Source organism: Podarcis raffonei, chromosome 1, assembly GCF_027172205.1.
Source record: "Podarcis raffonei isolate rPodRaf1 chromosome 1, rPodRaf1.pri, whole genome shotgun sequence".
Classification (NCBI taxonomy): Eukaryota; Metazoa; Chordata; class Lepidosauria; order Squamata; family Lacertidae; genus Podarcis; species Podarcis raffonei.
Window position 1 is genome coordinate 96604609 of NC_070602.1, and position 27212 is coordinate 96631820.

The 27212-nt window shown below is 40.7% G+C and overlaps 1 protein-coding gene across 3 annotated transcripts; it reads left to right on the forward strand.

The window, feature by feature from the left end:
- Positions 1-640: 640 nt before the first annotated feature.
- RAB3GAP1 (RAB3 GTPase activating protein catalytic subunit 1) lies at positions 641-26955 on the forward strand. Of its 3 annotated transcripts, XM_053405580.1 has the most exons (25): positions 641-761; positions 909-964; positions 3455-3530; positions 4140-4272; positions 6192-6270; positions 6963-7082; positions 7392-7557; positions 8792-8891; positions 10054-10135; positions 11218-11286; positions 13136-13209; positions 13633-13725; positions 14236-14402; positions 14669-14767; positions 15358-15530; positions 16343-16397; positions 17181-17534; positions 17926-18063; positions 19581-19808; positions 20673-20769; positions 20855-20958; positions 21048-21163; positions 23342-23444; positions 25220-25240; positions 26579-26955. In XM_053405580.1, the coding sequence occupies exons 1-25, from the start codon at positions 744-746 to the stop codon at positions 26819-26821; spliced, it is 2964 nt and encodes a 987-aa protein (XP_053261555.1). In that variant the 5' UTR covers positions 641-743; the 3' UTR covers positions 26822-26955. The 3 variants fall into 3 exon arrangements, 2 of the variants coding, with proteins under 2 accessions (XP_053261555.1, XP_053261565.1); XM_053405590.1 differs by lacking the exon at positions 25220-25240; XR_008332421.1 differs by lacking the exons at positions 23342-23444; positions 25220-25240; positions 26579-26955 and having other exon boundaries at positions 20673-20756; positions 21048-21140.
- Positions 26956-27212: the final 257 nt, after the last annotated feature.

A 27212-nucleotide genomic window follows, 5' to 3' on the forward strand; every position in this document is an offset into this window, starting at 1 on the left:
AGGCGGTCCCGTAGGTACGAGGGTCCTAGGCCGTGAAGGGCTTTAAAGGTCAAAACCAGCACCTTAATTCTGACCCTGTACTCCACCGGGGGCCAGTGCAGCTGGAAAAGCACTGGGTGAATATGCTCCCATGGCAGAGACCCTGTGAGGAGCCTCACTGCAGCATTCTGCACCCGATGGAGTTTCTGGGACAGCTTCAAGGGCAGCCCCGCGTAGAGTGAATTACAGTAGTCAAGCCTGGAGGTGACCGTGGCATGGATCACTGTGGACAGGTCGGGGCGGGAAAGGTAAGGGACCAATGATGATGATGATGATAACAATAATCCATGACAAAATGGTTCCCCATACCAAAACCAGAACAAACCAAGCCAGAATGAAACCTTCAGTGTAAAAATCTTAAGATGTCAGGAGACATTCAGGAGACCCAGAATCACAACAGCAACAGGGCGCCTCGGCTTTGAAGTCGGTGTGGCGAACCACAGCGAGGGGGGAGGACGGGACATCTTTCCTTAGGCAAGATACCCCTCTCCCTTTTTAATTTCTCTTTTGACAAGAGACCCCGCTCGGGATACCCCACTCGCTGCCGGCCGTCCTGACAAGTCACACCGCGCAAGCTCCGCCCGCCCGGGAGCCTCGCCTCTCCCCCTCTGTGCGCGTGCGTGTGTTGTTATTGTGCCTCTTCCTCGCTCCCGTCATCCCTTTCAGGAAGCTGCGCCGTCCTGCAAGCCGGTGGCTGGCTCAAGATGGCGGCCGACAGTGAGGTGAGTCCGCCTTCGGAGCGCCCTCCCCACCCCCTCCCGCCGCCTCTAAGCAAAGAGGGGGCGACGCTCCGCGGGTCGCCCCTCTTCACCCCTCCCCCCTCCACACCCGCCCTTCAGCGCCTCACTCGTCTTCTTTCCCCCCCGCAGCCGGAGTCCGAAGTGTTCGAAATCACCGATTTCACCACCGCCTCCGAGTGGGAGAGGTAGGTATCGTTCTTCGCGGCGGGGCCGCCTCCTCCTCCTTAGTGGACCCTCCTTCGCTGCCGCCGCCCCCCTTTTTTTTAATGAACTGCCTCCCTTCTTTCTCGAGTTGTCTCTTCCCGTCCCGTTTCCTACTTTGCCCTTTGCAGAGCTGCGTTGGGGTTGTGTGTTTGGCAGTAGAGGAGAAAGGTGTGTGTGTGTGTGTGTGTGTGTGTGTGTGTGTCTGTGTCTGTCTTTCTGTCTCTGTCTGTGTCTTGTGTCTTCGCTTCTTGGCTCTCGGATGACCTGGCGACAAGCTGGCTGCAAGGTCCAGCTGCTCTGGGCGAATTTGGGGAGAGGAAGAGGCAGGGGGAGACTCCCAGTGACAACACCTGGAGGGAGCCCCCCTCTTGTTTTGGGGTGGCGGGACGTCTTAAGAATTGGGGAGAGGGAGAATGCAACTGAAAGGTGGTTGCTGGGTCGATAACCCACTACCCCATAATAATATTCCATGTTGCCAGAAAGGGCTCTTCTGCAGCCTGTCCCCCGCCCCAGGAATGCTGTCAAATCTGTTCCACAGATGGACTGAAAAACAAGTTTGCCTGGCAATGTGGTTTTATTTTTTTAACCTGCCTTCCTGTCTGCTACTTGTTTCTATGGCAAGTGAGCTACGCCAGAAAATGGTTCATACTGGGTGAATGGGTAACTGCATAACTTAAAACCCACCCACGAAAAACCCAAAATATAAGGGGTTGATGGCATGGTGGTTGATCTCTTAGCAGCTTTTGATCCTCTTGGCCCTGGCCATCTGATCAAGATCATTTGCCTTGGAAGCTGTGTGTTGTGCTGGGTGTGATTGTGCTTCAGTAGATTCCAGGCAGACTTAGCTCAGAGACTTATTAAACCAAAAAGTATTGATGTAGGCAAACCTATATAAGAAAGTTAAATCAAATGGAAACTACCTCCATTGCTAGTAAAATATTCTGAGACGGGGGCGGGCGAGGGTGCATTGACAACCCATGTATTGGGGATGCGGGCCAGAAAGGAAAGGAAGAGGGTACTTGTGACAACTGTCTGGCCAAGGCCCCAACTTTAAAAGAAGTGAGGCTGGGCACATCATTGGAGCAGCCTCCAGTGTGCGCACAGGGCATTTAGGGGTGAAGGTAATCCTGCCCACAGCCCTGAACATAACACACAAATAGATGCAGCAGATCGAATAGCACTAATCTTCCAGCGGCTTAATTACCTCTGTGTGAGAGAGTTTTCTCCTTGATGTGTGGAGCTTGATTAATTCTAAGCATCTAGGTGGATTTGGATTCTAAGCACCTAGGTTTCTGTTAGCTTGGGAACAGCCATGGTCATCCTGATGTATTATCTGCATTAGGGAAAGATACGTAAGAGTGCCTTCTTTTATTGTTGAACTCTCAGCAGCTTTTGATACTGTTGGCCCTGATATTCTTCAAGATTCTGTGTTGGAAGCTGAGGTTTGTGCTTTAGGATTCCAGGCAGGTAGTGTAAGGAGACTGTTGTTTCTCTTCATGGGAATTATCCTCTGAGATTCTCCAGATTTCAGTATTGCTTTCTATGCTGGGTGCAGTTGGCTTGAGGTTTGGAGAGTGGTTCCATTAATGTTTCTGGTGACACTTGGCTCCATTTCTCCTTTTCATCAGATGAAAGTGGAGCTTTGACCTCGCATAACAAAAGCTATGAATGTGTAATGGAATTTACAAGGTGAATAAACTGAAGTTTATTCCAGACAGACAATATGATAGTCAAGCAGTCTGATCAGGAAATTTCTGCAAGCACTTTCAGCTGGTTTAGAATTTGCTTATGGGTTTTAGCTGTCATCAACTTAAAACATTTCTTAAGATTTTTTTCATTGGCAGCGAGTCTGTTTCCTTGTTCAATTCAAGATGCTGGCCTTGACTTTTTTAAAACCCTAAACGGCCTCTTGGGGAGCACCTTCCTCTATTTGTTCAAAAAGTGTTTTCATTATCAATGTATTGTAGAGTAGCTCCTGCATTTTGTTAGGGGTTGGGCTAGAATATCTCCAAAGGCTCTTCCAGCTCTAAAATGATCTACCTTGGGAACTGCTGTATACTAAATAATAATAATAATAATAATATATTTAGATATATATATAGATATATAGATATAAAATATGCTAGTGAATGTGCTGGTGATGCTCTACTAAAATTGATTTGTGTCTGTATGTATATAAGTGTGAGAGGGAGAGAGAGAGAGAGAGAGAGATGTTCTCCTGAATACGTTGTTTTACAGCACAATCCTATAATGTCTACTCGGAAGTAAGTCCTATTAAATTCATTGTACTGTACTTACTTGCAGGTAAGTAGATATAAGATTGTAGCCTAAAGCTACCACTGTTAAATTGTGCTAATAATCAGCCATGAAAAGTTTTAAGGCCCTTATGTTTTAATATTCATTTTTATGGCTATGAGTTATAATATAAGCATTGCATGATGTTAGTTCTATATCATAACTTTCCTTGTTAGATTTATTTCCAGAGTTGAGGAAGTTTTGAATGACTGGAAACTTATTGGCATTTCTTCAGGCAAAGTTTTGGAAAAGGTAAGATTGCCTTTTGAACTGTTTGGTGAAAATATAAACCATTAGTCCCATTCTATGACATCTTTATTTAGAAACTTAACAATTTTGGCAGAATTCCTCCAGCAGTTTACAAACTTATAAAATCAAAATACAATAAAGTACAGATAAAGATCAGGATAAAATAAATATAAACCTCCTACATAAACCACCAAGTCAGCAGCTAAGTGGGATAATACTTGCAAACATCTAAATATCCTGTGTAAAAAGCTCAGTTTATAGGATACATTTGAAACATCCAGACTAGAGGATTGGTGCTACAACAGAAAAGGCTTGTTTCTGAAAGAGGTTTCTGGATGACCTTCTGCTGGTTGCAGTGTTTCCAGCAGAGGCTCCTTTGATTATCATAAAAGTTAATTTGGCCTATCAAAGGTGGTCTGCTAGGTATCCTGGTCTCAAGTTATTCAGGGATTTATATATGAGTAAAACCTTGCAGAATTCCTTTATATGAAACTTATTTAAAACACTTTCTATTTGTAATAGTGGAATTGCATTCAGAGATGTGTAGTAACATTATATTGCAAATAATTTTGCCCATACATAACTAATGTTTCTGCGCTATTTGATATTCAGGGTGTATATACCACTGAAACATGGGAGGAGAAATCCGATGAGATTGCTTTTGCTGATTTCCGATTCTCAGTGACACATCATTATCTTGTGCAAGACTCCAGTGACAAGGATGCAAAAGAGGAACAAGTAGAAGGTAGTTACGTTTTCCATCACCCAAATATTTTTGAGTCTTTACTATATTATTTTGTGGCATTATATTATATTGTGTTGTTACTGAATGTTGTTGTTGGCATACATCTCTCTTTCTTGAGAGAGAGAGAGAGAGAGAGAGAGAGAGATAATGGAGTGTACCTCCAGGGGTGAAAACAAATTGATGTGTTAGTAGCACCAAAGTGACCTCCCCAGGACACAAGCCTGGGTACTGTGTATGGAGGTCCTGGGCTGCACAGATGACAGAACCCTACTCTTGGCCTCACTGATGTTGTCCAAAGGAAAGCAGAGCAATATGTTTGGCTTCTTCACTGCAGGAATTGCTGGAAGGAGGTGTACGAGGTGCCATCCAATCGTCTTAGCGACTCTTCTCTAGTTTTGTGTAAGGTTTACTTAGCCTTTTCTTCTCCTGAAGAGAGCCTGCAAGGCAGCAGAGGTTTTGGTTCAGAGTTTTGCTTCTCTTAGATGGGCTACCTTCCCAGATTGACAAGCCTCATTTGCCTCTTGTTATTACTAATCTATAAATATTGTGATGAATAATGTGTTATTGAATTGGTCACTTTTTCGTTAGAACATGTAGAATATCAGTGGTCTAATTTTCACTATTTTTAAAAGTTGATATAATAGGATAATGCAATTTGAATTTGGGCATATAATCCTCCTTTCCAGTTGGTTGAGAGAGATTAAAAGATCTTACCTTCTATGAATACTGCTTCTAATAAAGAGCAGAATATTTTATGAAAAAAAGGAAGCTTTCTGAAATCACTTTTTTTAAAAAACAAATGTTCATTGGAGGAAACAATTCAAATACCCTAGGGCAGGGGTTGGCAAACTAAGGTCCGCGGGCTCTTTAATCCGGCGCGAGGACCCTGCCCTAGGACCTTGCCACCCGCTCGGCCTGTCCCCGCGCTAAACTGGTGAGGCGACTGACTTCCGTGATGGGTGCATGGGCGGCTTTGGATTGGCTCCAGGAAGCTCCCGCAGCCAATCTGAAGCTGCGGACACCTCTGGGCAGGCAGTGACGCTGGCCAATCCGAAGCCTTGCCACCTGTGTGCTGGGGAAACCCGGCTCAGCTTCGGATTGGCTCCAGGAAGCTCCCACAGCCAATCTGAAGCCGCGGACACCTCTGGGCGGGCGACGACACTGGCCAATCCGAAGCTGCACTGGGCTTCCTCAGCACACGGGCGGCAAGGCTTCGGATTGGCCAGCCTCGCGGCCATAGACAGAGAGGCTGGCGGGTGCTTCGCAGGGCTTCAGCCAGAGCTTGGTGTGCCTGCTGGCCCCACGCCTGGCGCCTGGGAAAGCTCTCCCAGAAACGAGAGGTGCCGCTGCCGGCTCCTAACTGCCACCGGAGGAGGTAGGAAAGCAGGGGGAGGGAGTGGGGGAGAGAGAGAAGCCCCCTGCTGGTGTGTGTGTGTGCGCGCGTGCGTGGTCTAGCCCACCAGAAGATTTGAGGAACAGTGAGCTGGGCTGCTGGTAGAAGTTTGCTGATCCCTGCTGTAGGGAATGATGCTAAATGTTACTTTAAATACTGACTGGTTCCTGTTGTTCAAGTCTCACAGGTGTGATAAAACAATACTCCACTTAAGTAATATTACTTCTGTACTTTGTAACACATTCATGATAACATATGTACATTTAGGAGTTTGTCTCAGTGACACTTTTGAGTAAATATGGATTGAATCGGACTGTTCGGTTTTTCTATTCTTATCGCATATGGTAGCTTTAATAATGTATCTGGTAATTTTATTCTTGTTTTTATTATTTACTTATGTGGCTTGGATCCAGACTGGCTATATCTTCTCTTTGATGAAATAATTAAATTGATTACCATATTTGATGCGTAGATGTTTAGTTTGTATTATGACTGAACTCTTTCATTATTCTGAATGGCTTTACAGATATTATTCCAGTTGCTATGCAAGACCTTCTGTGCATGAACAATGATTTTCCTCCCAGAGCTCATTGTCTAGTGAGATGGTATGTCTGCTATTTTAAAGCATTACATTACATATAGCTACATTATAGTCACAGCATATAAAATTTATGATGTACTGACCAGTACACAGAATAGTGATATGTGAACAAGCCTGGGTGAACCTCAAACTCTTTGCATCCCTGTGGTGTGACCTTGACAAGGAAGCTTTCGCTTTTATTTTTAAGTAAATACAGTTTAGTGTTACACTTGAAATCAAACTGTACTTAGTCTTAACTGTAGTTTAATTAAACAAGCTGACTTCAAACCATAGTTTATGAAGCTTGGACTTTTCAGTTAACCGCAGTTTAGGGTTCAGTCATAACTGTAGTTGCAAAACTGGAAGCAAACGATTCCAATTTAGTCCTTGCAGCTGTGTTGAAGGAGAAGTGTGGGGAAAAGTGAGAGTAGTGCTCATTCAAGTTTATTCACATAATTCTAAAGCTTAGCTTAGTATTATGTCTGAACAAGGTTGATGCTTCTGACATATGCTCAGTGTTTATTATTCACTAAACTACATCAAACTTCAATCTTAGTTTGCTTCAACCATATTTTTAGTGAATGTAAACTAAGCAGTTTGAGAGAGATTAGATGTTGCACACTTGAATAACATTGAAAGACATATATGTGCATTTTATTATAGGCTTTAATATTTGTAATCTGTAATTAACTGAAAGCATTATTGTTTTTATTCTAGGTATGGATTGCGTGAATTTGTAGTCATTGCACCAGCAGCAAATAATGATGCCGTTCTTAGTGAATCTAAATGTAACCTCCTTCTTAGTTCAATTTCTATTGCATTGGGGAACACAGGCTGGTAAGTAAGGGTCCACATCATGCACATTCATCTCATGCACATAGCATGAAACCACGGATTGCATGTGAACTGGGCAAATGTGTACATTCCACAGAATAGACTGTTACATAGTCTTTGTTTAAGACTTTGTGTTGTTTGATATGGCTATACGTTCTAAAATAATAAATCTCAAGCACAGTTTGGGCTGTTTGCTAAAAGCTTAGGATGAATTGATACTTGCCATGGTGAATAGTAAAGGCTAGCAGCTCTGTGTTTCCTAGGCTCTAGACGACTTAAAACACTTTTGTAGCTCTTCTGAATATTTTGCAGCCAGGTGCCAGTATTTGTACAAATTCATCACAAATGGCGAAGAATGTATGTCGGAGAGTGTCAAGGTCCTGGAGTTAGAACAGATTTTGAAATGGTTCATCTTCGCAAAGTCCCTAATCAGTATACTCACTTATCAGGATTATTGGACATCTTCAAATCTAAGATTGTAAGTATAGTTTGTGTGGGTGCATGTACGCATTTGCACGTGCCAAGAATTATTTTCTTCAGAAAAGTGGGCAAATTCTGAAAATTCTGCCTCTGTACCTATATGTTGTTCAGATTAAAACATCTGTTTATGACAGATTAATGGATACTTGGCAGGTACAGCCACAGGAAAAAGCTTTGGTTTGTATTATATCATATGAACACAGTATAGCCTTTAGGTTTTTGAAAAGAATTACTGTGGATAAGACTTCATGGGAAATGTCTGCCAATCAATCCATTTTAATCAGGAAGACTTGGACTCTGTTCTTATTTTGATATTAGACTTTTCCTTCAATGAGTAACAGTGCCATTGAAAACTAATGGAGTCATCTCCATTAGTAAATGCTATTGGTACTTATCTTAATCAGTTTTTATTCTGTCTCATTATGTGAAATATTTCAGTGCTTTTTTGTAGTGTATTTAAAGTTATGCTCTTTCTATATGACAAATGTGTAAAACAATTAATATGGGATTCAGATTTGCATTGTCATCCATGCAATAATTCCCACATGGTATGTTGACTTGCATGTGTGAATGGGCCATTGCATATTTAACACCAAAGAGAGGACTTTCACATCACCAGGTATCATTTGATGTCATATCATAGGACACTGTTCAACAAAGTCAGTTCACATACTCAGTAACCTGTCCTCAAGTGGACATAAGTACATGGGTGAACCAGTCTTTATCAGCTGTTACTTTTGATTTTCAGACACTTTAGCCCATGCTCCTAGGGAGCACAGAGGGATATTTGCATGAGCAGTGCATCTTTCCTTTTCTGAACAGCAGTCAACCCTCTTCATAATTGCAAGCTACATCTGGAACTCAGGTGAACTTCAGAAGTAGGTTGCTATGAAGCACAGAGAAGTGACTATAATATTTGTGTGTCCATATTACTGCTGCTAGCAATATTTCTGAAGCCAAAACTTGTTGAGTTTCCGAATACATTCAGCAGATCAGCAGTCATGTACATTTATTATATCTGACCCATTTTGATAGTAAACCATTTATTTTGAGCTTGGGGGTATTTTGGAAGGATAGTGATGAATGATAAAATGGTGGGATGTAAATTCCTAATAACATTGAAAATCTATCTCTCATAGAAATTTTCTGACACATTGCTTAAATTAAAGCAGATGTCTAGATACATCTGCTTTGGTCCTAACTTTTTGTATTTCTTTACATATGTCTCCTAGGGCTGCCCTTTAACCCCATTACCTCCAATCAATATAAGTATTAGACTTACGTACGTACTTCAGGACTGGCAGCAATATTTCTGGCCTCAACAACCACCAGGTATGATGCTTCCTTATGCATATTACAGTTATGTTCTATAGAATTTATTACAGAAAGTGGCTGAGATCCACAGAACCCTGGAACTATGGACTTTTTTCTTTGACAGCACTGACGTGTTACCTTTCCTTTCCTGCCCTTTTGCTGTGTGGCAAACCGTTTTTGAAATGGAGTATTTTAAATTGTTTCAGATATAGCAAGCCAACTGTCCACAGACAAAAAGGTTTTATAAAATTCTTCTGCAAATCATGACAATTGTCTTTTTTTATTCCCAAGAAATGTATGTGATATACTATAGTACAGTGTATACACGTATTACACCTGTTGCCGTTCTTTATTATCCTTACAATCCAAGTTTGTTTGTTTTTTCAATCTTCTTCTTTGGCGATCACTCATAGCCAAGTAAGATTGTCTTCCATAAACACGGTTTTAACAATGAGTCCGTAAGTGACTGTGGAGGCCAATTCTGGACCCACATGTCCTTCCACAGTGGGGACATTTTTCCCCGGGCGGGAGTTGATCACGGTGTGGATTTACCAAGCGTGCCTTCCTCTTAGCACATTTCTCCCTTGCGTTCTAAGTTCAAGTGCCTTTAAAGTGCATGACACCTTTGGTTTTTTCCGCAAAGCTTAGCCCTCTCATTGACAGTGAATAAATAACTAGAAATGTTTGCCATTCAATATGTAATTTATGACCTGCCAGTCCTTGGACATCTTGGTTCGAAATTAGTGTTTAAGCTTTCACAAGCTTGTATCACTTTGTAACAGTATCGACTATCAACATCTTTTCCAAGTCTAAAAATGAAACTCAAAACTCCATTACATAAACAAATTGTTTCTGTGGAAATTGTATATGGCAGAAAAAATTGTACCCATTTTACTTGGATCTTGGATGAGCTCCAACGAAGCACTTGTTAAATAGGGTTTCTCCTTCCTCGCCATTCCTCCTGTGGTCCCATTGTGTGCCCCTCAAATCTGATCTGGATTGTTGAGGGAACCTCAGGATAATACTTTGTAGATGCATATGGGGACTAGAAAAGAGAGAAGAGAACTGATAATCACTGGAAATCTGTGGCAAAGTTGGGTGTACATATTAGATGTTCACCCAGTGCATAATTTTGTTACTTAATTCTGATGTAATGATCAAACATGTTTTCTGTCAATAGATATAGATGCTTTGGTTGGAGGTGAAGTTGGAGGCCTCGAATTTGGAAAGTTACCATTTGGTGCTTGTGAGGATCCCATCAGGTAAGACCTGGTATAATCAAATATTCAGTTTGTAAAGTTAAATGGAATTGATCTTGTTGTGATGGGAAGCTAAATCTGCAACAGTTTACTCAAAAGAAATGTTGCTTATGTAATCTGACATGATATAGGTAAAGGTAAAGGGACCCCTGACCATTAGGTCCAGTCGTGACCGACTCTGGGGTTGCGGCGCTCATCTCGCTTTATTGGCCGAGGGAGCCGGCGTACAGCTTCCGGGTCATGTGGCCAGCATGACTAAGCCGCTTCTGGCGAACCAGAGCAGCGCACATGGAAACGCTGTTTACCTTCCCGCTGGAGTGGTAGCATAATGCTATTGACAAAAGCTCTTCAAATGTAATTGCTATCCATGAGCTAAAATATTTGCTTTGTGGACTGTCCTAATTTTTAAGGCTTTTTCTTCGAATAAACATTCTATTTGCATGCAAATAGACTGTGAGAAAGCATACAGATACAGTATATGTTGTGGACAGGTGTGAAGTTATGCAGCAATGACCAGGAAAAGATTGGATCTCACCTGTATATTTAAAAAAAAGATGAAAAAGACATATGTACTATTCATAATGGACATAAGTGTATTAAACTAAAACATCTGTGCAAAATGGCCAGATTCACATATAACATTAAGCTGTGGTTAATGTTAATTGTAGTTAAACTTGTGGCATCTGACGGATTATTGCTTACATCTTGGTATATAATGTGTACTTCCACATTACAGAAAACACAAGCCAGGAAGAACTGCTCTTTCAGCTCTGTAACTTCTGGGCACTGATAGCTTCTTAACTGTAACTAAGGGGGATGTTCCAGTTCATACAGAATGCTAAGCTATGGCTAACATTAACTGAGGGTTGTCAATTACAAGCTCTAGTTAAAGAGTGATTTTTAACCATTTTTAAACCATAGTTAAGCTGCTGGACTGGATTTGTACAACTCTAAGCCATACTTCAATAAACCACGGTTTAGAGTTAGGTTCAACCCAAGCCAATGCGTTGTAAGTAGTGACTGTAGACTATGGTTGTGTGGTGGTTTCCGAATTCTGTCTCCAAGTGTGCCACTTTTACTTTCAGTGAACTTCATTTAGCAACTACATGGCCTCATCTAACAGAGGGTATAATTGTGGACAACGATGTTTATTCGTAAGTATATTTTTTACTTCATTTTCTTTTTGTAATCAAAACATCTGAGCTTCATTTTTCAGAACACTACATAATCTAGAATTCTGGTCTAGTTGAGAAATACTTAAATATCGGTTTAGCAAACACGGTAGCTATTGTAGTAGTATGAAAGTCAATTTTGCTCGTGTTATTACTACTACTACTATTATTACTACTACAATTTTCTCATAAGCTTGATACAGCTACTACTTAAGAGGCAATTTAAGAAAGAAAGAAGCTGCTGTTATGACCATTATTCTTTTTATTACATTTATATCCCACCTTTACTCCCAAGAGCTCAAGATGGTGTACACACCTCCTATCATGTTTTATTCTCACAAAATCCTGTGAGGTAGGCTTGGCTGAGAGGTGGTGACTGGCCCAAGGTCACCCAGTGAGCTCCATGACTGAGTGGAGATTTGAATCTTGCTCTCTCAGGACCTAGTCCGACACCCTAACCATGACACTGCACTGTCTATGCAACAAAGTTCTAACGTTTTTATTTTAATTCCAACACTTTTCATAGTGTCTTGCTGTTAGAATGGTTGAGTCAAACTATTTTAATTGGATGCCTGTGATTTTTAAAATTCGTGTTATTTCTATTTATCCATGATGTATTTTCTTCCTCCTGCATTTGTGATTATTTTTGCTATTCTAATGATTGGAGCACTCAAGGACAATTGTGTCAGTTTTGTGTTAGAGAGGACTTGGATCTACAGTATGATTTACTTACATGATTGCTGTATGGTGAGAGAGCCATCAGGAAGACACTAATAAAACCCATTGAAAGCCCAGATGTATAAGAAGGCCACTACACAATAAAGTTAGATATGAGGAAGAACTATTGAGTCATGCTGGCAGCCTTATGTAAAAAGGCACAGAATGGCCTTGGGAAAATCAGTCATAGATGGAGATGGAGAAGCCGTCAGTTTTAAATGGATGTATACATTGAATATGGCAGCTCCAGCCCAATCAAGCCTTGCCTGCGTTAGGCCACCTGTGCTTTGGGGCATCTGCTTTGGTGCAAGCCATTCATGCATTGTCAGGTTTGTTTGTTTCTTAAAGCATGACTAATTATATGCAAAAAGCACATATTACATACACAATACATACATGTTATGTGTACAGTGGTACCTCGGGTTACATACGCTTCAGGTTACATACGCTTCAGGTTACAGACTCTGTTAACCCAGAAATAATGCTTCAGGTTAAGCACTTTGCTTCAGGATGAGAACAGAAATTGTGCTCCAGTGGCGCGGCGGCAGCAGGAGGCCCCATTAGCTAAAGTGGTGCTTCAGGTTAAGAACAGTTTCAGGTTAAGTACAGACCTCCGGAACAAATTAAGTACTTAACCTGAGGTACCACTGTATAATACTTTAAAAAGATTCAAGCCCCATCTGCAGCATGATTTTTAAAGTATTAATACATGATTTCATACCATTATATGAATTGCTGTATGCATTGTTTACTTTGGGGCAATATGCTGTGTGTAATAGTCTGCAAGAATAGTGCATAATATGTGAGAATTGTCAGTGTTTTTAGTGGAGCTGATAAAAAACCCGTTTGTTTCACATCATGATCGAGATGGGAATTAGAAAAAAATCTGTATGGAAAAATTCAAAATTGAGATTTACAGAAAAATCCATTTGTAATCATAGATGATGAAAATAAGAAAATTAGGCAAAGTAAGTGACTGACAAGTGTGTTAAAGATATTCTGTAAGAATATGGTAAGGATTGGCATGCAAATTCTGAGGTTGCTTTCTTCAATGGTATTTATGATTGGATGAGTGAAGAAATAAAAACATTCCTGTTCTGTTTTGTTTTTTAAGAGACTTGGATCCTGTTCAAGCCCCTCAGTGGTCTGTGAGGGTCAGAAAAGCTGATAACCCACAGTGTTTGTTAAGTAAGCAATCCAGAGCTTATCTTTTTCTATTATTCTTTAAAATTACTTCAGTAAGATAGGAATTGGTTTTGACTAAGTTGTTGTAGAAATATATTTTTCTTGATTGTAAATTCACTTAAATCTTCAGTGTTGAGTTTGCATATGGGAGCTCTGCTTAGGCATGAAATTCATTGTCTCTAGGCATCAAAACACTAGTAAGTTCAGGCAAGGTTGCTGCATGTGCCTTCAGGCTTGCTTGGGAGATCAGTGCTTATATGCAGTGACAATGCTATGTAAAAAAGAAAAGGTTTTTCTCATTCCTTCCTTGCTAAAATTACATATATTTAGACTGTATTAGACTCTGCTTTAGGTATGTGATTTGGGGAAAACCCTAATATTCAGAAATCTGACTGCATAAATAATTTTTAAAATTTCCTTGTGTAGGTGATTTTGTCACTGAATTTTTCAAACTGTGTCGTCGGAAAGAATCGACTGATGAGATTCTTGGAAGATCAGCATTTGAAGAGGAGGGAAAAGGTAAAAAGTCAAGTTAATTTTCTTTGCCTTTGTGCCTATGAAAGCAGCTGTAATTTTATCTGAAGCAGGAGGGTCTTGATAGAACTAATGGTAGCATCTCATGTGAGGGGCTGGGTTGAAAATACGTCGGTGTTAATAAAAAAAAAAGCCCTTTCCTCAGAGCTCTTTATTTATAAGCCTCCTCTTCCTCCTCCATCATTGTCTATTTTAAGCCTCTGTGTCAAAGGTACCAGCATAAATGGTTTATAAGGTTTAAGCCCTCATCTTGTCTCCCCCTTCCCTCTGCAGCATGCTCAGTTTCTTTGCAGCAGCATGTTTGGGGGTACATAGCCTTGGTTACATAAAAAATCCAGCATGGCCTAGTTCTGGATTCGGCAGCAGGTGGCACACTCGTATTTAGCAAAGTAGTTTTGCTGTTTCATACTGAAAGAGAAGGATACTGATGATGATGTAAATGCAAATAAAGACAAATCAATTGATAATTGTAACTGTGGCCTTGATATTTTGTAGATGCTGACATAAGCCATGCATTGTCAAAGCTCACAGAACCGGCACCTGTCCCGATCCATAAACTGTCTGTGACAAATATGGTTCACACGGCAAAGAAAAAGATTCGCAAACACAGAGGTGTAGATGAATCACCATTAAATAATGACGTCCTCAATGCTATTCTTTTGGTAAGTAAACTAGCTGTGCTGTTGCATTTAATGATGATGCTTCATAATATTTAAATTCGCATTCTCCTGCGGCCAAGAGTGTCTTTGCCCAGTGTCAGTGCACACTGCAGGGGTACAAATAATTTTATAAAGTTCTTGCTTACCTCTGTAGAGGAGTAAATGGTATCTAGGATATATGATAAAGAGTTATTGCAGAACTTAATAGCTGTGGGAAATGGCAAAGACAACATATTTGAAAACTGACAGTATGTACTTTCCCCCTCAAGTACTTATTCCCTGATGCTGCTGACAAATCGGCAGATGGATCTGAAGCCAGAACTAGTCCTTCAGCAGGATGCCTCCTACCTACAGACAATGAAGACTATGTAAGTTCAAATTGCTTACATGACTAATATTTACCAAATCTAAATATATAAATAAATAAAAAATTGTCCAGTAGCACCTTAGAGACCAACTAAGTTTGTTCTTGGTATAAGCTTTCGTGTGCATGCACATGAAAGCTTATACCCAGAACCAACTTAGTTGGTCTCTAAGGTGCTACTGGACAATTTTCTTATATATTTCGACTGCGTCAGACCAGCATGGCTACCTACCTGAATCTATCTACCAAATCTGAATGGCTTTTAATAAAAGGAAAACACAACCTAAAGGTCTGCTTGGGGGCTTTTGTTATCTGTCCATTTTAGTTATAAAAGGATGAGTTTTCATATACAAACCTTTGTTTTTATTAGCTTTGTTTCTTACTATATTTTAGAGACTGGAGTTGTGTATATCCTGTTTTTTAAAGACATTATTAACATTTTCTCAAGGGCAACACAATTATCAAATAAGTAAGATGAATTCTGCAGGTATTATAAATTAAGGAAACTTACATAATTTGCTTATTTTTTAAATAACACAAAATATTTCTTCATGCTTTTTTGTCTTTGTTTGCCCTGCTTCTTCCTGTGTATAGAACATCTACATCCAATTCAAATCTGCTCCTTCAGACAGCTTAACTTACAAACTGGCCCTTTGTCTTTGTATGATCAACTTCTACCATGGTGGTGTCAAAGGAGTTGCACATCTCTGGCAGGAGTTTGTCTTGGAAATGCGCTACAGATGGGAGAACAACTTCTTTATTCCAGGGTGAATTATATTCGTATTTATTGGCATCATTTAGTTGCAGTTTAATTAATACAGGCTGTAATTTAGAACTTCCACTGTCAGGATGAGAGAGCCAGATTTTCCTGGCATCTCAGAGGCATTCTTGTTTACAGCCAGTTAACTTGATTGTGTAAAATATAGTGGGGAACTATTTATATTTTTGTTGATTCTTCTTCCATGTAGCTCAGAATTAAATTCTAGATTAACCCTATCAGGGAGGTCAGTCTGATTAATTGTGATGGATCCTTCTCATTTCATTTACTTAATTTTAAAAAAGTTGGATATTTTGTAATTACTTATTTTTGGTTTTTATTTGTATTATAACTTTTGAGATTTAAAAGTTTATTTTTTAAAAAATAACTGATGGATCCAAGTGCATCTAGGTTGCAATTCATCATAAGGGGCAGGTGCTTGATAAAGGTGTAATAATAATAATTATATATATATGCCAGTGCTACCCATCTGACTGGGTTGCCCCAGCCACTCTGACCTGCTTCCAGCAAATTATAAAATTACAGTAAAACACCACACATTAAAAACTTCCCTTTACAGCCTTCAGATGTCTTTTAAAAGTCAAATACAGTGGTTGTTTGTTTCCCTGAATTCTTGTGTGTATTTGCAAGCAGGTCTTAAAGCAGATATGCTTGATTGTGGCCCAAGGCCCTCATTAAAATCTGCTATACCTTGGTGCTGCTCCTTCTGAAAACTACATTTTTTACTGTACATCTTGCTGCAAGTACTAGTTTACAACATGGTTTTTATGTAATAATAATACAGATGTAACTTCATATTAGGTTAACGAGTGGTGCTCCAGATCTGAGATGTTGTTTACTGCACCAGAAACTCCAGGTAATTATTGCAAAATAAGTTATCTATCAGTCTAGGATACAAGATAATGATCTTTAATGCTTTACAAAATATAAAATAGGATCTGGTACTTTTTTATTGTTGCAGAAATTGTTAAGAATTGTAAAATGTATCCTGCCATTACCATATTAGTTGGGTAGCATATCAGATTGTTACAGAAATAATCAGCGAGTTGAGTTTTATTCATTGTTAGTCATGCTCAAGAGTAAGTAAAGGGATCCCTGACTGCTAGGTCCAGTCGTGGACGACTCTGGGGTTGCGGCGCTCATTTCGCTTTATTGGCCAGCATGACTAAGCCGCTTTTGGCGAACCAGAGCAGCGCATAGAAACGCCGTTTACCTTCCCGCCAGAGTGGTACCTATTTATCTACTTGCACTTTGACGTGCTTTCAAACTGCTAGGTTGGCAGGAGGAGGGACCGAGCAACGGGAGCTCACCCTGTCACGGGGATTTGAACTGCCGACCTTCTGATCGGCAAGCCCTAGGCTCTATGGTCTAGACCACAGTGCCACCTGCGTCCCATGCTCAAAAGTAGGACCACTTTAATAATGGACAATACTAACTTGGGTTAATGAATTTCAGTGGGTCTGCTCTGAGTATGTGGGTGATGACATGTGAACAGAAGTGTCTTCGTGCTGTGCAAGCGCAGGTGTCAATCTTGGCTGTTCTTACATAAGTTGCGTTACACAGCTTAATGGAAATATTGCCACTGTGGAAGAGTGTGCATATCTGTCATAATAAGTTTTCAATGTGCTTTCATTTCCAGATGTTAAATTGTTGTATTGAAAGAAAGAAAGCAAGGGATGAGGGGAAAAAAGGAAATAATTCTGATCGCTCTTCTGGAGACATTGGAAAATCAAGTGACTTGGTGGGTAAAGACTATTTAAAAGAGGGTGATAAGGAAAAAGGAGAAGTAGGAAAGTCTTGGGACTCCTGGAGTGATAGTGAAGAAGAATTTTTTGAATGCCTAAGTGACACAGAGGAACTTAAAGGAAATGGACAAGAAAGTGGGAAGAAAGGGGCTGCAAAAGAAGCATTAAAGCCAGAAGGTCGTTTACATCAGCATGGCAACTTGACTTTGCTTCATCCTGGAGACCCCCTCTATGTTCCAGTAACACAGGTTAGACCTGGAATTATTTCTGGTTTTCTGATTTCTGTTAACTTGTTTCACTTGTCATACCTGTTAGAGGTAGCTACATATAGGAAGAAATCTGGCACCACTACGTTGATTTGTTCTCCTGCATAGTGGTGACAAGTTTCGCCTGCAAAAGTAAGGTGACTTTTAAAGCCAGACCATTGGTACATCTAGGTTGGAGTAGTCCTGCCTCCATCCTTTTTCTCCTTCAAACCCTGGTTTGATCTTGGTTTGTGGTCATATTAAAGCGTTTCCTAAATTGGACTGTGAAAAAGAGCTCCTTGAATAGATAAAGCCACAAGGATTGTTGTTCTGTTGATACCAAGCCTGAATGGAACTCCCCGTGTAAGAAATGTCTGTTCTTTGTACTTTTCAGGAACCAGCTCCTATGACTGAGGATCTTCTGGAAGAACAGTCTGAAGTATTGGCTAAACTGGGAACATCAGCAGAAGGGGCTCATCTTCGTGCACGCATGCAGAGCGCCTGTTTGCTTTCTGATATGGAATCTTTCAAGGTGGATGCATGATTCTGTATTCCATGGGACCGTCTTAGTGATGAATATACTATTGTAAACACTCCAGTCAGTCGGAAAGGGCACAATTACAGGATTTCCCCCCAGTAACCTCTTTCACAATTGCTTTCCTTCCATTTTACTTGGATGTTCTTTGTATATCACCTTCACTGTAGTTTAAAATGTTCATTTCTATATTGCTCTAATTTGCCTGGTGTTTGTCTCTGATAATGCACTCATTTTGACTCAGTGTCAGCCATTTGAGGGAAAATCAGCTGATGTTTTTGTTTTGAAATAGAAGTAGTTGGTCAGATACTTTATACCTTCTGGAATTACTCTTTTCAAAGCAGGAATTGTGATTTCCCCCTAAATCACAAAAGCCTATTTACTCAAGCTGAGGACAGCTTAGTCTTATTGAAGTCAATCCAGTGTACATATTAACTGGCTTTGAAGCTCACAGCTTTGGAATTTTAGTACATGTCATGGTGAATAAGACTACTACATTGAGCTTTCTGAGGTATTTGAATGTGTGCTTTCATTGTTTTTGTTTTATTTTTGTGATCTCTCTGAAATTGTATTCTGTAGCTTTAAGAGCTAGGTGTATAACAACATAAGTATTCTGCCTAGGCTTGCTTTTCAAACATAAGCATACAGATCTGTGCTATAAGAGGTTACCCATTATAAACTCTGTCCAGGTTGTCCCCCCCTCCAAATTATTTGTATGGATGGCTTTATAATATCTTTGTGAGCTACTGAATTAATGAGGGAGGAAAAGGTGTGAAACATATCTTAATATTAGAAGCTTCCAACTTCCTCATATATGACCAGGGCATTACATCTTGGGCAGCTTCTCATCTATCTTGTATATTAAAGCACTCCAATTTCCTAGATGTGGCACAACAATTTAAAATAGGCTAGAGAAATCAGGTTGCAAAAAAGGTATCATGGTAGGTGGAATTCTAAATAGAATGACGGTTGGTATAAAAGTGTTGTAAATAAATGTTTGTTCACCAATGCAAATTATTCCTTTTTCTTCCAGACTTCAGAGATAGGGGCGGGTTCCTTCCTATCTCGTTTCTGTCTATTTTAAAGAAGAAAGTGGTGATAATGCATTTTGTTCTTGGGTATTTTTACCTGAGTTTTAGTTTGTAGGGCCACTTAAGGTATTACAATATAATTACATTCTGTATTCACAGTGTAAAAATTAGAGTGGGATTAGCTACTAAGCCACCAGAGATAACATTTCCCCTCTCATTGCAAAAGTCAAACAGAAGTGGATCTTGTGAAGCTGCTCTGCGAATTCTGAATAATAAAAATTCACCTCTGACTTTTATGACAAGTTGGCAACTTTAATTTTAGGATGTGTATATGTATCTTTTAAAAAATGCAAGTATTGAAATGTAGTAGTGTAGGTGCCCCTAAGTCACTTGTGCTTCTCTCACCTGATATACAGCTTGGAAAGTATGTGGGGGGAAATAAAATGTTCTGGTTTTGCTTTCTCCACTCACACTGCATCCTAGGCTGCCAACCCTGGTTGTTGTCTGGAGGATTTTGTGAGATGGTATTCACCTCGGGATTACATTGAAGAGGAAATTGTGGATGAAAAGGGGGATGTGGTCATCAGGGGTGAACTGAGTGCTCGAATGAAGATTCCAAGTAATATGTGGGTTGAAGCGTGGGAGACGGCAAAGCCGATTCCGGCAAGAAGGCAGAGACGGCTTTTTGATGACACTCGTGAGGCAGAGAAGGTAAGAGGACTTGCGACAGGCTGCACACCCTGCCCATTTCCATGGGAACTTTGTGTCTTGGCTGTCCTGAATCTCTCCGACTATGCAGGTCACATTTAAGGTTGGACTGAATAATGCAGTTTCCTTCTGGAATTATAATTCCCTGGAATGACAGTTATTTTGTTTGTGGAAACATGTAGACAAAATCAGCAAAGGCACTTGAAGTAACTTTGGAGATCAGTAGCACTTAGGTATTGTAAGCGCTTTGGGAATGAAGCCTCTCATAGTTTTTACTTAGCAGTAATTGTGGTAGAGCTCCCTTTCAGCTGTCTGCATGCTGCCCTTTATCAGTTCCAAACACTTTCCCTTTTTCCTTCCAGCATTCGCCACTTTGTTCCCCAACACCTGTCTCATCCAAAAATTGCACCTGACCAGTGGAAAGCACCGCTCCATAGCCTCACTTATTGGGATGTTCTCTTAGTAGCTTCCAAAAGCTGTTTGTTAATGCATTAAATACATAGCTGTGGAGTTTTGTTTCTGCTGTTGTGCTTTAAACACTCATTGCTTTTGTTGAGTTCAGTCATGTTCAGATCATCTGAATTCTCCTATGATAGACACAGAACTTGTAGTTCCCCAAAGAACAAATGTTTCTCTAGTCTAAAGTACCAGAGGAAAGTCTTCGGAAATGTTTCCCCAGAATTTATGGACATTTTTATGAAGGCCGTGAAGTATTAATGTAGAAGATTTATTTTAGCACTCTAGTTTCCATAATATTTGTACTTTAAAATACTGGAGAGATGGTGAGATTCATTGTGCAGAATCAAGATGATCAGATATGAATGAGAACATTATTGGTGTGATGTAATCCTTTTACCATACCTTCAGGTGCTGCACTATTTAGCAGGTCAGAAACCAGCAGATCTTGCAAGGCATCTTCTGCCTTGTGTCATCCATGCAGCTGTACTCAAGGTAAAGGAAGAAGGTAAATAACACTTGTTAAAAAAATGCAGTATACTTTGTGTGAAGGTGGAACTATTATTACAATATACTTCATGTTTTAACAACAGAATCGGTGGAAGATATTTCTTCAGTAAAGAAGATAATTAAGCAGATAATCACCCACTCCAGTAAAGTCCTCCGGTTTCCAAACCCAGAAGACAAAAAATTAGAAGTAAGGGGTTTACTTAACTAAGTTTGAGAAGGAATGTCTTTAAAAGTAAGGCATATAACAAAATGGAAAATGCTTTCTCTCTTACGCAGGAAATTATTAGTCAGATTTTGAATGTGGAAGCCACTATTGCTCGGGCAAGGTCACTGAAAGCCAAATTTGGGGTAGAGAAATGTGAACAGGAAGATGAACGCAAAGATCTAGAAAAGTGAGTAATCTTGAATTCCGTGTTTCATAGGCATGTGCAAGTCATGTTTCATAGTAACTCCCTCTTGCTTTGTTTGTTACCTCAAAGCGCAAGGCCATTCCAGGCTTATCTGCTGCATTTTTCATGCATTCTGGTGTTTGGATAGTATAAGCATGGCAGGTTTATTTACACCTGTGTGTATTTTGGAAGAAGGAAACATGCCACCCAGAGCAGCCGCCAACATAAATGGTTATTCTTATAAGGTCAATCTGGTGTCAAGTTAAGAGTGTTCCCTGAAGAGCAGAAACCATGGCTAATTTTTTGCTGACGTAACTATTAATCATGGGGAAGGATGGCAGCAAGAATGTGTGGGTGAGAGAGCAGGGACTTCGCAGGAAGTGCTTGGTCCTGGGGCTGCAGTGTCAAGTGTGTTCATGTCCCCTCAAACACCGTATCTTATTTCCTTGTAATATTTTTTATCAAGTTTAATGTTACATGTTAGACAAACCATACAAGAGAAACAAGAGTAACAACTTTACTAAAATAAAGGCAAAACAAAAGCTATGTCTACGTTCTCTATCCCACTATTCAGGGGAAAGTTAGTCTAGAAAGCATTTACATACAAATAATAAAAAATGGGGAAGGGTTAAGCTGGAGACCAGTCGTGTTGTGGTATAGTATCCAAACTGTCTGTTATGATTTGGGTGGCAGAATTGGATCACTTTGCTGCAACACATGAGCTGGTTAGATGGTACCATGTATTATCAAAGCTACATTTTAATTTTACTCCTCTTAATAGTCTATTATGCACTGTTAATTTCTCTGCCACTGCCTTGGTCCTCTCCCCTTGAAACAAAAGATCTGTATAATATCTGCAGTATGGGCAATCTTGAAACAGGCTGCTCCCAGTAAGAAAAATATTAAGTATTTATGGATAACATTATGCATGGTAATGGAAAATAGATAAAAGATCAAAACCTTGGTCCATTGGGATGTCTTCCAGAACTATGGCAGAAATCTCAACACAGAGTGTATTTGATTTGAATACCGTATTTTTCGCACCATAGGGCGCACCGGACCACAGGGCGCACCCAGTTTTTAGGGGGGGAAATCAAGAAAAAAAATATTTTCCCCCCAGCCCCAAAGAGCAGCGTACAGGCTGTGCACAACCTCTCCCTGCCGGAGGGGTTGCGCGCGGCTATGGCACAAGCCAAGGCAGCGAGCAGGATGGATCCCACTAGCTGTTTTGGCTTCCCCTTTAGCCCCGTGCAGCCTCTCCTTGCCAGGAGGCGCTGTGCAGGGCTAAAGAAGCCATAGCCCCGTGCAGCCTCTCCTTGCCAGGAGGCGCTGTGCAGGGCTAAAGAAGCCATAGCCCCGTGCAGCCTCTCCTTGCTGGAGGGGTTGCGCGCAGCTATGGAGCAAGCCAAGGCAGGGGGCGGGATGGATGCCGCTCACTGTTTTGGCTTCCCCTTTAGCCCCGTGCATCCTCTCCCTCCCGGGAGAGGCTGCGTGGGGCTAAAGAATCCATAGCCCCGTGCAGCCTCTCCTTGCCGGGAGACGCTGTGCAGGGCTTTCCTGGCTTTTCTGGGAGGTGGGGGGATTCCCTCACCTTTCGCAAAACCAGCAGAAGCCGCGCACACTTTAAAAGGGCTGCACGGCTTCTTATGGCTTTCCTGGGAGGTGGGGGATTCCCTCACCTCTCACAAAAGCCCGCAGAAGCCGCACAACCCCTTTAAAGAGATCGCGGCTTCTCCTGGCTTTTCTGGGAGGTGGGAGAAGCAACTGATGCGGCCAGTCAGTCCCTTCTCCCTCCCGGGGAAAAGCCCGCAAGAGCACACGGAGCTTGTGTGCGGCTCTTGGGGGCGTTTCCCGACTGCCTCCCCCCTGCATTCGCTCCATAGGACGCACACACATTTTCCCTTGCTTTTTAGGAGAGAAAAAGTGCGTCCTATGGTGCGAAAAATACGGTAACTAATTCTATTGCCAGTCATCTAGAGCAGGAAAATTAATACATGCAGTGTACATCCATGCATAAACTTGCCTTAAGCTAGATACATGGAATTTGTATGTGAGCTCAGTTCCTTTCTACCACTCAGCTGTGGTACCAATATTGAAAATATTTTTAAAATATGGTTGTTTCTTTCAAAACAGAAAAACTAGTTTATTTTGCTGACTTTTTCCTTTCTCTTTCGCTACCAGATTTGTGAATTCTTTTCTGGAACAGCCAGAAGTCTCAGTCATTGGTGCTGGAAGAGGACATGCTGGTACTATAATTCACAAGCTTTTTGTGAATTCACAGCGGGTAAGATGGACTTTTTAACATCTCTAACGTAGGCCATGTAAGATTACTATCAGTTCAAAATGCCAGGCTTTGAAAGTGCCTCCGTGTATAAGAATACTATGGCTATATTAAATATTCAGCTAAATGTAAAATGGGCAATACTTAACAAAGCACAGATTATAGATCAGTGTGTTCCTTCCAGGGTGGTAGTTCTGTGAAACAATTGTGGGCATTTTGTTGTGCATTAATGTACGTAAGGTCCGTTTGTACTAATGCACATTGATTGATTGAATGAAGTAGTAGTTTTTAGGTTGCCAGAACAAAATGAACTTTTCATTTCATAACAGCTACCAGTAAGTGTTTTCCAGGTCTAATTTTTCATTGTGTGATATAATAGCAGCTTCTGGAATGCTGTAATGTATGTTTATATTTCAGTCCTTTGCTACTGATTACTGGTGTGGTCTCAGGGAGGACTTGGGTAGGCAGAAGACTTTAGGGAGTTACTGAAGGGCCTAGGAGAAGATTGGAAGTGGAATAGGAGCAAGAGAAGGCCTGAAAGGAGAGAGGTTGGTTGCACATGGTCATGAGCTGCAAATGTGAGAGAAGTTGAAGTTTACAGAATGTTTTGAAACAACCAAATAATTTGTGGCCACAGAGAACTAGTTGGCGTATTTAAGGAACTTGTACTCTCTACTCTGAACCCAAAGAAGCCCTTGCTTGGGCAGACAGCACACCTGCAACTCCATTGGGGTGCACTTGCTCATTCCACTAGCCTACCTCCAGCCCTGCATGCTGTTTTGGAGAGTTACTCCACCTTCAAGGGAATGGCTTTGTAGGAACACAGAAGTCTGTAGCGAGAAGGGTCTATTGCATGTATAAACCTCTGTATTTCCTGTGACAGGAGAAATATGAGGAAGCACTTGCACATGGGAAATTGCTCACAGTAGATGAAATATAGCAAGTGAGAAGATAAGAACTTAAGGAATATGATTGGAGTAGGAAGCATGCAGACTTTCTCTGTTGGCAAAAAAACCCCATGCAACTCTGCATTCATAATGAAAACATGATGAAGTTTTCACTTAATTACACAAGGTTGCGTCCCATGCTGTTTAGTGTAGGGGCTGCCGTGGGTAGGATTGGGAGAGCCCCTTGCTGAAGTGATCTTCTGCTTGTTCTTTTAGAACACGAATATCAGTAAAAATAATGCTTGCTAATAATTCATTTCTGCAAGGTCATTAACTGGTAAAACTTAATCCCAGTAGTATTTCATTTTAACCAATGGATGGACTGATTTTTTCCCCCCTTAGCTTTAAAATGCATGATAAAAATAAGGCAAGTTTAGTGATTCACATCCCTGCATGTATTCTGATGCACAAAAGCTCCTGCAGCTGTAGGCTGCCCTGTTCATTGTAATGGCAGCATTAAACATCCATTTCAGATGAATATAAGTGGGTAGTGACTGCCTCTGTTGAAATGAATGAACTCCTTTTGTCTATCAGTTGCTAGATTAGGACATGTATGGAAAGTTGCATCTGCTGAATGGGTAAAAATGAGATTGATTAGACTGGAATATTGTTTAAATTTACCATGTTATCTGTACCAGTTCTGCATCAGTGTGTTCTATGTTTGTTTCATGTTCTGAGTGTTTATCACAGTAGCTCTCTTGACTACAACATATACCTGGAGGGCACTCTGCCTTTTAAAGCAGACAATTCTGAAACCTCTCTTGACCCCATGTGAGTCATCTCTGACTTGCCTTTCTTTATCTTTTATCACTGGTTCTCTTCCTTATCCAGCTGACTGAATCTTCTGAGGAGGTAACTAGATCTTTCCCTAATTTACTAGTCATCTGCCTAACCTCATGTAGGTGCATAGAAACGAATGCTCTAGCAGCATAGTGCAGTTGCTTGATTTGCCTCCTACTGATCACTTGCATAGTCAAACCATTAAAATAACTTCATCTTACCAACTTCAAACAAGATTTTCTGAAGCCAGAAGTTTTGAAACCAGGTTGTGAAGTAACTTGTGACTGAAAAACTGGAGCCTTAAGTGGATGTCTAACTGGAAGGTATTTGAAGTCTAAAGGCTTCAGATCCATGCCTTGTTTGGTAATTGAGTTGTTGCCTATGGCTTCTTCAGATGTGCATGTGTTTTGGCTGGCAAGGACTAAGCATCATAAACTGTTGCAGGAACATTTGTCCACTTTTATTGCAGAAAGCAGTTTAGTTTTTGCTGCTTTCTCTTGCTTTATTAATACTTCCCCATAAAATGCTCGCATGAACAGATTTATGCTTCTCAGTTATGAAGCAGCTGTAAACTAACTATACTCCCTTAGCAGGAAAGTCATATTTTTTTACCTTAGAGATGCTTTAGGAAAGAAATTTAACTCATTTAGTAACCAATTACTTCCTTGGTGCTAAGAAAGACAGGCCATTTGTGACCTACAATAGTTTTCATCCTGTTTGAGTGGCAGGACTCCCTGAAACAGGGAGTTGTCATAGCGCAGTGCTGTGCTAGTATAAGGTCCCAGGCACAGTTATGTCCTTTATCAAACTAAGGTAGCAGGGCTAAAAAAGGATCACTGCAAGATGGGCAAATTAGGTGGTCATGTCATGTGAAAATACATCAAGCCCTGATTAACACTGGTTTCCTTAGATACAGACCCAAACACTGTAGAATTCATAGCAAAGCTCTTGTAGTGTTATTTTAATCATAATTTGCTGGAACCTCAACATTACATTGTTTTGAATTTTAACTAACAAATGTCATGTTGTCTGTTTTGGAGACCAGTCTGAAGCAGTTCAAGGTCCACTTCATGAACCTGACTGAGAGTGGTCTGTGGTGTTGTCAATTGTGTGGCCCCCAAGGCTGTGTGTTTAATACTTCTTTACTGGCATTAGTCGTGTTGTAGAAGCACAAACTTAAAAACCTACATTTCTTTAGAAATCCACTGCAAATGGTGCTTTCATTGTCACACTCATTCATTCTTCTCTTACATATCCGTCTGTGCCTGCATATTGCAACTTCTTCAAAGCCAAGACTCACTATCTGTTTATGTAGTCCTTATTTTTGAATTATCCTGCCGTTCTTTGGTTTTAAAAATGATTATGGAGCTAACAAAACACATCAACAGTGAGGCTTCTGTATTTTTTTAGGTTGCCACAATGATGCCCCTTGACGACGAACTTAAGAGGTCTGGCTCTTTGGATGAGAAACGTTTCAGTTCCGGAATAGCTGGAGACTTCCCCCTGCCTGCAGGGCGTGAGGTTATTTTGCGCACAACTGTCCCACGGCCTGCCCCTTACTCCAAACCTCTGCCTCAGCGCATGTATAGTGTTCTCACAAAAGAGGACTTCCGACTAGCTGGTGCCTTTTCATCTGATACAACGTTCTTCTGATGTCACTGTGTAGCCTGCCGACAATGCATCTCTGCCGGTGGTTCAAATGGTCATTCCATGTCCAGTACTCTAGAGCTGTGGATAATCCTTTCATAAATTTAGTAATCAGTAATAAAATACTCACAGACTAGTCACTGAGGAGCAATGCTTAATGCCAAACAACTGTCTCATAAGATGTAGGTAGAACTTTAGAGTAAACTTTTATTTGGGAAAACTCCATCTGCATATATGTGTTAAAGGGCTTCAGAGGGATGCTGGGAATGGGATTGTTGGGCAGCAATCCATTCCTGTTTACAGTGATAATGAAAATATCAGAACTCAGCAAATATGGTGATACTTGTAGAATTCTGCAGCCTCGTGTGAAAGTTTACTTTGCTCATCTAGACCAACC